The sequence below is a fragment of the Anneissia japonica genome, unplaced genomic scaffold, assembly GCF_011630105.1.
Source record: "Anneissia japonica isolate Jap-2015-1 unplaced genomic scaffold, ASM1163010v1 scaffold967_len435762_cov181, whole genome shotgun sequence".
In the NCBI taxonomy this organism is placed as follows: Eukaryota; Metazoa; Echinodermata; class Crinoidea; order Comatulida; family Comatulidae; genus Anneissia; species Anneissia japonica.
The window spans coordinates 364,525-375,153 of NW_022711026.1; the positions used below are offsets into that span (position 1 = coordinate 364,525).

Here is a 10,629-nt window from a genome sequence, read left to right on the forward strand (position 1 = left end):
TTTTATGGGTTTTTCCCATTTGCCTTTTAAAATATATATATATATATATATATATATATATATATATATATATATATATATAACAAATATATTACATATATATAACTTATATAAATAATAGTAGCAATTATTATTATTTTTATTATTATTATTGTAATATAATATTAAACAATAGCAATAATGATAGTGTTAAAGCATTTCTTATAATTAAAATTTTAACCATGAATAATCTCTTTTCCATAAATTATCTTATTTAAAAAATGAATGAGGCAGGCGATATTCCAATTCATGGTTTAAGGATGGATTCAAAGTGTGACTATAAATCAAACTTACATTTAAGAATTACCTTGTGATTTTTGTTGTATCTGTAGGTTTGGTTCAAAAACAGACGTGCCAAATGGAGGAAACAGAAGCGAGAGCAACAAGAAACCGTCAAGCGAGCCTCAAACTTAGATGTTGAAAATAGTCATCCAACCACACTCGTACCAAACAGTCCAAACTACAGTGACGATGAAGACGATCCAAATACCACTACTGCCAACACAGAAACGAACGAAAATAAACATTTTAAAATAAAAAAAGAAATCGAAAAGATAGATATTATAAGCGGAACGTCTTTAATTTCAGGTTTTAATAATATTAATAACACTCACTAATTTCCCATAGTTCCCAAATTCGAAAAATCCTTTCTGTTAGATCTGATTAAATGAGCTTCCTTAATATATTTTATTTTATTTTGCCGTGCGCATGGTACGAATCGGCGCTGACTTTCCTGAGACAATTGATAATAAAGTAGTAAAAACATTCAAATATTATGAATTTGCGGGAGATGGTTTATTTTCCGGGGGATTCGTCCTTTGATTGCGGGAGTGCAGGGAGAATCCGACAAGTTCCGGGAGACTTCGGACCATCCCTGTAAAATCCTGGTTTCCATAAAATCGTTATTTAATAAGTGTTGCAAGAATCTGGTTCTGGTGGGTAAAGCCGACCTCCAAAATGTTTAGGAGTATAACAGGAGGGGTAGAAATAGTGTCAAATTACAGGAAAGGTCCACCACCACATGAGCAGGATTGCCGTATCGCCTCAGGCCGCATTGCACCTGATAGTTAGGAAACTCACAATCACAAGAGCATCGGCTTTGCGAAAAAAAAACAAAAAACAAATTTGGTAGTGAAATCTTGGAACGTTTAGAAATAGAGTAAGTGAAAATTACACCTCCAAGAAAGGAGGCGAGAAGATTAGAATATTAAGAGTAATAAAATAATAATAATAATAATAATAATAATAATAATAATAATAATAATAATAATAATAATAATAATAATAATGTCATCTTATTAGGCGCACGTATCCATCTCTTGGTAGAGCTGCTCGTGACGCCGTTTTCCGCCTGCAGAGTGTTAACTAGCAATTATATGGAAACTATGCTTAGTCATACTATTGGTTTTTCTATCACATTTAAAGATAGATTTGTATTTATTTAACATAGTTTGGATTACTTAGTTTACTAATTAATCATTTCAGTTTTTGAGGGCCATCCCTTTTCATGACAGACGGTTATCTTTAATTTGCTAAAGAAAGCGACAGGGGGCGGTTACTCATGAACTGACGAATAAAAATTACAAGCCGCCGCTGTAGTCGCAAGAGTGCATAAGCAACTCGACAATGATAACGCGTAATTCTAGATAAACTACAAAAAAAAAAAAAAAAAAAAAAAAAAACTTGAACTCCGAGGTTTCCTACAAAAAAAAAAAAAAAAAAAAAACTGGGACAACTCGTCAAATATTTCTCCTTCGGAAAGACAAAAAAAAAACCTTTTTGAAACTGACTTTTAAAATCATTAATGTATTTTGACAATGTCATTGTAAATAGTGTATATGATATAATCACATTTTTTTTGTAAAATAAATAAATGTATAAAATAATAATCTAATTACGTCTATTTTTGTCTTCTTTTTAACACGTTTATATTCTTTGAATCATAGAGTTCACCACAATATACATAGAACAGCAATAATATTCAAATAATCTAAAAAAAAAAACTTGATTTTTTTAATTTATCAATTGCATACCAAAACATAGGATAAGGTTCAAGCCTTTTCATAGGTAAGTAGTGATATATAAATATATACAATATACGGTACAATATAACTTTATCAATGTACAAATCATAGAAATTTGGGTTGCTTTGCGCAATGCCGCAAATACATACCAGATTTGAAGATGTTAAAATTGTAAATCACTGTATCTTTATACTATACTATTGTCAGGTAGAATAGATTTCAATACATCCTGGCCTACATTTATTATGTAGGAGGCTGTTTGGTGGAGGAGAAATGGTGTGGTTTCCCAACTTCGAGGTCGGGGTTTCAATCCTTCGCTGTCCATTTCGCTGAAGTCCTTGAGCAAGGCACTTTATCTAGGCTACACTGCTTCAGTCTACCCAGCTGTATCAATGCAATAGGTACCAGTATAAATGGGAGTCTACTAACCTGCGGTGGACCGGCGTCCCAACCAGGGGAAGCATGACTCTCTTATCTGCTTCCACGCTACTTAAAACTGGGGATAAGCTCCCGCCCACAATCAGCACCGTAGCTCGGCAAGAATTTACTCTACATCTATGTTAGAAAAATGGTTTATATAGCAATACAATCGTATATCAATAATGAAAAACGCTAGCCTATATATTTAACAAACCAAATCATTTAAAACTGTCGTTTCCACCAGAGAAATGATGTTGGACAAAACAAGGACCACCTACCAACCCTCACTCAAAGTTAGTTTGTTTAGTTTCTCGTCCTCAATCGACAAGAATAATACAGTACGTAGAATTGTCAAAGCCGTTCGATCTATACTGAAATTACTGTCGACAAATACACTAATGCGTTTCTTCGCAGCTAATTTGCGCCCGAGGGAAAATCCAGTAAGTATCCGCTTTTGTTTTCTAAGTACACATATAGTATGAAGAAAAAATACATCAGAGGAACAATACATGGCTTGGAGTAACAACCAGTAAAACGTGTTTGCACTAGTATGAGATTTTCACTAAACCTATTGTTTGTTAAAGTGTAAGACAGTAATTTGAGTGTGGAACATTGTATTTGCTACAAAATACCAATAATGTTCATGGCCCGGAATTAATGTTAACAACAATAAACGAATAAAAAATGAAGAAAGCGCTCTAGGACTTAGTTAAGAGCGCTATATAAAAGCCTAGGCCTATATACTATTATTAGCATTATTATTAAATCTTTGTTTAATTACAAAATAGATTATACTATTATAGTTCGTTTATTCTTCCAAGAAACCGTTTTTCTTTTTGAAAGTTAGGTATAGTTTTGTTGTTGTTTGGAAAACAAAAATAATACTTTATCAGGTAATAAAACTGAATATAATTTAACAAAAAGAAGTTATAAAAATCTGTGTTGAATTTCAGAAACGCACAAAATTATGATGCATATGAATGTTGAACATAATATCACGAGAGCTGCCGATGAGGGCGAGAGCCATACTTATGTACTCTGAACTCAAAACACGATGAGAATGCACCGTTTTTGGGCCAATTTTAGTTCACTTAGTTAAAATCTAGTAATTTAGTAAATGTACACAAATATATGTCTTTTGTATTGTAATGATAATTAATGTTAATGCTAAATATGATGTTATCAAAAAGTATGTTAAAATGAATTTAAGAATTTAACAGTACGGTAATAAATGCACACATAGTATACACCCCCCACACACATATATATATACACACACACACACACATACATATATATATATATATATACAGTATATATATATATATATATATATATGTATATATATAACAACAAATATATTATATATATATATAACTTATAAAAAAATTGTAGCAATTATTACATTTATTATTATTATTGTAATATAATAATAAAAGTAATAATTAAAGTGTGACTATAAATCAAGCTTACTAAGAATTACCTTGTGAATTTTGTTGTATCTGTAGCTTTGGTTCAAAAACAGACGTGCCAAATGGAGGAAACAGAAGTGAGAGCAACACGAAACCGTCAAGCGATCCTCAAACTTAGATGTTGAAAATAGTCATCCAACGACACTCGTACCAAACAATCCAAACTACAGTGACGATAAAGACGATCCAAAAACCACTACTGCCAACACAGAAACGAACGAAAATAAACATTTTAAATTAAAAAAAGAAACCGAAAAGATAGATATTATAAGCGGAACGTCTTTTACTTCAGGTTGACAGATTGATATTAATAACACTCATTAATTTAGAATATTGAAAACCGATTCCCATAATTCCCAAATTCGAAAAATCCTGTCTGTTAGATCTGATTTAATGAGCTTCCTTAATATATTTTATTTTATTTTGCTGTGCGCATGGTACGAATCGGCGCTGACTTTCCTGAGACAATTGATAATAAAGTACGGTATTAAAAACATGCAAATAGGCCCTATTATGAATTTGCGGGAGATGAGTTATTTTCCGGGAGATTCGTCCTTGCTTGCGGGAGTGCAGGAGGCCGTCCCGATTTCCGGGAGACTCCGACAAGTTCTGGGAGACTTGGGAATATCCCTGTAACATCCTTGTTACCATAAAATCGCTATTGTACTGTCCCAGTGCAATCGGGAAGACTCCCCGATTCAGGCCGCTAATAAGCGTTGCTAGAATCTGGTTCTGGTAGGTAAAGCCGACCTCCAAAAGTGTAGGAGTATGACGGGGGGGGGGGGGGGAGGAAGAAATAGTGTCAAATTACAGTAAAGGTCCACCACCACAGTTGAAGACGCGCAGCGTCAGTCATGAGCAGGATTGCCGTACCTGATAGGTAGAAAACTCACAATCACAAGAGCATCGGCTTTGCGAAAACAAAAAAAAAACAAAAAAAACAAAACAAAACAAAAACAAATTTGGTAGTGAAATTTGGGAGCGTTTAAAGATTAAGTGAAAATTACACCTTCAAGAAACGAGACGAGAAGATTAGAATATTAATTGGTGATGTTATATGGAAACTAGGCTTAATCATACTATTGGTTTTTCCATCACATTTAAAGATAGATGTATATTTATCTAAACGCTCTTATCCGCTTCCATGCTACTTAAAACTGGGGATAAGCTCCCGTCCATAATGAGCACCGTAGCTCGACAAGGATTTACTCTACATCTATATTAGAAAAATGGTTTATATAGCAATACAATCGTATATCAATAATGAAAAACGCTATATATTTAACAAACCAAATCATTTAAAAGTGTCGTTTCCAGCAGAGAAATGAGTTTGGACAAAACAAGGATCGTCTACCAACCCTCACTTTTTGTTTAGTTTCCCGTCCTCAACTGACAAGAATAATACAGTAAGTAGAATTTTCAAAGCCGTTCGACGCGATCTATACTAAACTTACTGTCGACAAATACATTAATGCGTTTCTTCGCAGCTAATTCACGCCCGAGGTATCCAGTAAGTATCCGCTTTTGTTTTCTAAGTACAGTATGCATATAGTATGAAGAAAAAATACGTCAGAGGAACAATTCCTGGTTTGGAGTTACAACCAGTTAAACGTGTTTGCACTAGTATGAGATTTTCACTAAACCTGTTGTTCAAGTGTGGAATAGATATTTGCTACAAAATACCAATAATGTTCATGGCCGAATTGATGTTAACACAATAATAAACGACTAAAAAAATTAAGAAAACTAGGCAGGTGATTTTTTTTTTATTGCAAATATACACAGCCATATTGAAACACGCAAAATTAATGCGAGATAATAGTGGTATCGGTTATGTATTCCATCCATAAAATTGTCCATTGTTAAATACAATCAATCAACCAGTCAATTCCTTATTAAGTGCATTATTATAATTTAGGAAAAACAATCACATACAGTAGAAAGTGCTCTGAGACTTAGTTGTATAGAGCGCTATATAAAAGCCTACATATTATTATTATCATTATTATTAAATATTTGTTTAATTACAAGCTTATACTGTCATAGTTCGTTTTTTCTTCCAAGAAACCGTTTTCCTTTTTGAAAAATACGGTAGGTTATGTGTTGTTCTTGTTTGGAAAACAAATATAATACTTTATTAGATAATAAAACTGAACGTATTTAACAAGAAAAAGTTATAAATATCTGTGTTGAATTTGAGAGACGCACTGTTGAACATAATATCTCGAGAGCTGCCAATGAGGGCGAGAGTCATACTATGTACTCTGAAAAAACACGATGAGAATGCACGTTGCATGTTAAAGTGGATTTAAGAATATCAAATGAGTAATAGTATTTAATAAATGTACACATATACACAATGTCGTTGATTTACTTCATTACGATTTGCAACCATGTTCCTATACCAGTATATGACCACTGTATTATTATCTATTTGATTTATAAGTATAAAATTCATGATATAATAGTGATAATCTCTAAAGTTTAAACTATCTTGCGGTAATGCTATAAATATATGTAGCCATAAAGAACATAAACTGCGAATGTGAAAACATAGGTGCCCCAACCGGGATTCTGTTGTCCATATGTATGTATGTATGTATGTATGTATGGGCTGTCTCTTATACACATCTAGATGTGTATAAGAGACAGCTATAGGATTCCCGTCACATTCTTTTTCTTTTAGTCTACTCAATCGCACGTCATCAGTTGGCAGAAGTTTATACAATTTATCCCAAAATAATGGATCGTTCCAGTGAATATAGCTATTAGTGGACAAATACTTCTTTAAATTCTTGTCGAGTTTCTCTTCACAAATTCCTTCCAAGAGTACAACAATCAAACGATTCATGCGATCATGTATCACCTGTTCATAGGCTACTTTGAACTCAAGTAAACACCATTCACTCTCTAAAAAGTTTGGGGATAGAAGAAGAATCGTTCTCCTGCTGGCCGCCACAGTCTCAATAATAGTATCAGCGATAGGAGCACCGACGGGGAAATCTCTATAGTGGAGGCAAAGTTCATACGGCGGATATCGTCCCTCTAGTACCGGTGCTAGATCATACAACACCACTTGATAATCTTCACTACTATAGGAAATAAATGCATCATATTTCTTAAGATCCTCTTCATCATTATTATCATCTTTGAGCAGGCGGTATCGGTATTTAACGTAGAATAACCACTGAATATATTTTCTGTGTCGTAAAACTAACAATGAAGCAATGAATACTATTAAAGTAATTACTGAAATAACTGTAGCATAAAGAGTGCCTCGTGCACCTGATGCATTACAGTTAAAATACACGTCAAGCAACTGTAAAATGGGGACGTCTGTGGTCAAGCTGCCATTATATGCGTTCACACACATAATATCAGATGGTCTCAACACTATATATATGTTATCGTTTATCCACTGCTTCAACCACAGTAAGGTGCATCCACACCTAAATTTATTATTATGTAATGAAATGAGTTTTAGTCTTTTCAATGGATTAAATGTACCGTTTGGGAGAGCTTGCAGCTGATTGTTATGAAGATATAAATGAGTTAAATTGACATTCGTTGAAAATGATGCTGAATCTATTCTTTGAATGGAATTGTCATTTAGAAACAATTCTTCTATCAACGTGAGTTTGGCAAAATCATCACTTATTCGTGTGATGTAATTATCATTTAGAACAAGTTTTGTTAATTTTGGTAATCCTTCGAAAGCACCACGACATATTTCAGTGATATCATTATAACTCATATAAAGTTCAAGAATGTTGTCACTAACAATGAAGCGAGATGGGATTCTTGTTATATTACTGAGTTTCAGTGACCCAGTAAGTTCTAGAATGTTTGTGTTTACAGGAAGGTCATTTTCCCAAATTCGAGAGCTGCAGTTGTAAGTTTTGAGATAATCGGAAACGGTTTGATAATAAGGACAAGTTAAGCCGTCTTTTGGAATTATACAATGAATATCCTCCGTCGGAATTGAAGCAAGTGTTTTATTACTAAGCTCAGCAGGTCCAGCACAGATCAGATGTTTATAATCACCAATGGCAACATGTTTATTTAAATAACCCAACTCGTTCCTTTTAAGAAAACGGATCTTCTCACAGAAGTCTAATAAAAACGCGCATAATAGTGGATTTCCTTCAAAGAGTACAGTAAGATCTGAAGTCAAGGGAATAAATTCATTATCGCTTGGAAAGTTTGTAAGTTTATTGTAACTAACATCTAGATTCTCTAACGCTGTCATGTTAAAACAATTTTCAACAAACGTGGATACCTCGTTATACGAAATGTTTAGGTAGATCAAATTAGGAAGATGTAGTGCGCATGTCCATTCTCTAATATTGTTGTAGCTTAGATCAAGTTTTTTTAAAGTTAAATTATCAACTAAAGGTGCTGTCGTCACATTGTATACAAGTTGCCCTATGTTGTTGTTTTTTGCATTCAAAATCTGTAAAGAATGTAGAGAGCCGAGCAAAGTATCTATAAATATTACATGCAGGTCATTATTTCCAATAAACAAACGCTCGAGAAACACTAAACCATCAAACGCCCTCTTTGAGATATAATACAGACGATTATATGCAACATTTAGTATCTTTAACAAACACTTCGAGTTCTCTGCACAAAATGTATAGTCTGGTAAAGTTGTGAGTTTGTTACTATTAAGAATAAGATTCGAAATATTAGAGACTTCTCTGAGGGCTGGATGAATACTATCACCAATGTTCGCATACAAGAGTTGCAAAGTGTCCATATGTATCAATGCTGAGGCCAATCCGTCTACGATTCTAGTGACATTACACCAGGTCAAATTAAGAGTTCGAATATTGGATCCATATAGTCTGAAAATTGTTGGATCTAAAATTACCTCACTCTTATTTGCGGCGGATAAACATATTATGAGAAACTCAAATGATTCGGGTACACTCTCTAGCAGTGACGCAAGAGAAAATCCGTGATAAATATAACAAAATGAAGAACAAGATGCTGTCACTTCTGCGTTTCCAGCTTGTGTTCGTGTGTACAGGTACTTACATTTGCAAAATGATGGTAACGTATGATTTCCACAGCCTTCATAATATGTTGCACAGCCGTCTGCTGCAAGATCAACTGGTGACGCTGACAAGAACATCAAAAAAGCTATGCTGATGAACCGAATGTAGTCTTGCCTCAACACAACACTTAGTGGCAACATGTTTTACGCCTGCAATTCCAAACAACACTGTAAACGTAAGGTAAGTGATCAGTCAAGGCTGAAACCACAGCGCCGGTTAAGAGCTGAGCTATTATGACGTCAACACAGTTGGGTGACGAAACATCACAATGCTACTCCTTGAAATGAATATTAATTTTTTTTTGTTTTATTACGTAACACCCAATCAATCAATCAATCAATCAATCATCAATCATTTTGATAATCATTAATGAATCAATCAGCGAATCTATAGATGAACCAACAATCATTCAATCAATCAATCAATCAATCAATCAATCAATCAATCAATCGATTCAATTAATAAAATTTAATAAACGTGTAACAGAGCTATAGGCCTAATATGTCTAACATATTTTACAAACAATTCTAATGTATGAGTTTCTGTCTTGCTTACAATCACCTTTAAACAAGTCCACAACTAACCTGTTGTAGGCCTAGACCTTCGTGTCCTAACATTGACACGAGGTCAATTCGACACCAATACTGTATTTGAAGACAGAAGCTGCACTGAAGTGAACGTATTCTTATCGTAAGTTACTATCTGAATAAACACAGTGTATCACTATTTTTATACCAACGGTAAGTGAGAATCCATTTTCTTCTGATAATGGTAATCAATGTATTCTATATCTTTCATTCGAATACGTTTTAAAAATAATTGAATCTTCGGGTTTTGTGTATCCAGACTACAGCAAAGATACTACTTCAACTAGAAGCGCCATTTTCCACATCCTAATATTTCGTAATAACCTTCAGGGACCAAAACTGAGCCCATCTCCAATATCAAAAATGCCATTGGTATGAAATGCAATCGTGCGTTCATTGTAGGTTTGCTAAGCAGTTATAATTAAGAAACAATATTCGTTTATTAAACGTTGATATGTTGGTCTCTACATCCTCTCATTTGGGGCCATTTTTACCGGGCCTTTTTTTCTGGGGAAATTTTTTCAAGGGCCTTTTTTCAGGGGCGATTTTTCTGGCCACTTTTAATTGCATTTCAGTAGAGTGTATACTGCTGTACAACACTTATTTTCTATGTTTGAAAGTGTGTAAAATAAGAACAAAATAAGCACATTTTGAGCCTGAAATCGCGGCCAAAAAATAAGAACGGTGAGCCTGGGCAAAAATTTTACTGGGCAAAAAAATAGTGTAATAATAATAATAATAATAATAATAATAATAATAATAATAATAATAATAATAATAATAATAATAACAATAACAGGTAATAATAATAATAATAATAATAACAATAACAGGTCAATCAAATAATAATAATAATAATAATAAATTGAACAAATTAATGACAATTGTACATAGATTGAATTACTTGTCTGTTATAAATTTAATGTTTTGCTTTGTTTTAATAGTAATAAAATGTCTAATCAAAACTGTTGAACCTCTTATTTTATATATATATATATATGTATAGAAATATATATAGCCTATATAT

The 10,629-nt window shown here is 33.3% G+C and overlaps 4 protein-coding genes across 4 annotated transcripts in view; 3 read left to right on the plus strand and 1 right to left on the minus strand.

Annotated features, from left to right (window-relative positions):
• The window catches only part of LOC117107239 (diencephalon/mesencephalon homeobox protein 1-like), a 3,857-nt gene extending 2,136 nt beyond the window's left edge, over positions 1-1,721 (plus strand). Inside the window, exon 3 of the mRNA XM_033248861.1 lies at positions 372-1,721. Within this exon, the coding sequence (XP_033104752.1) occupies positions 372-656 (285 nt within the window). The 3' untranslated portion in view covers positions 657-1,721. The remainder of the gene's footprint in view (positions 1-371) is intronic.
• Positions 1-6,547, plus strand: part of LOC117107240 (myoblast determination protein 1 homolog B-like) — a 16,097-nt gene extending 9,550 nt beyond the window's left edge. Inside the window, exon 4 of the transcript XR_004445208.1 lies at positions 3,992-6,547. The gene's annotated coding sequence lies outside the window, so the exon portion shown is untranslated. The remainder of the gene's footprint in view (positions 1-3,991) is intronic.
• A 55-nt stretch (positions 6,548-6,602) lies between these two features.
• LOC117107238 (toll-like receptor Tollo) lies at positions 6,603-9,732 on the minus strand (the record flags this gene model as incomplete). Its single annotated transcript, XM_033248860.1, has 2 exons — positions 9,600-9,732; positions 6,603-9,164 (listed from the first exon to the last, which is right to left on the minus strand). A coding segment is annotated over exon 2 (2,553 nt), but the record flags the coding sequence as incomplete, so codon positions are not given.
• LOC117107219 (chaoptin-like) overlaps positions 9,635-10,629 on the plus strand; it is a gene marked incomplete at its 3' end in the record, with an annotated part of 4,440 nt that continues 3,445 nt past the window's right edge. Inside the window, exon 1 of the mRNA XM_033248825.1 lies at positions 9,635-9,755. The remainder of the gene's footprint in view (positions 9,756-10,629) is intronic.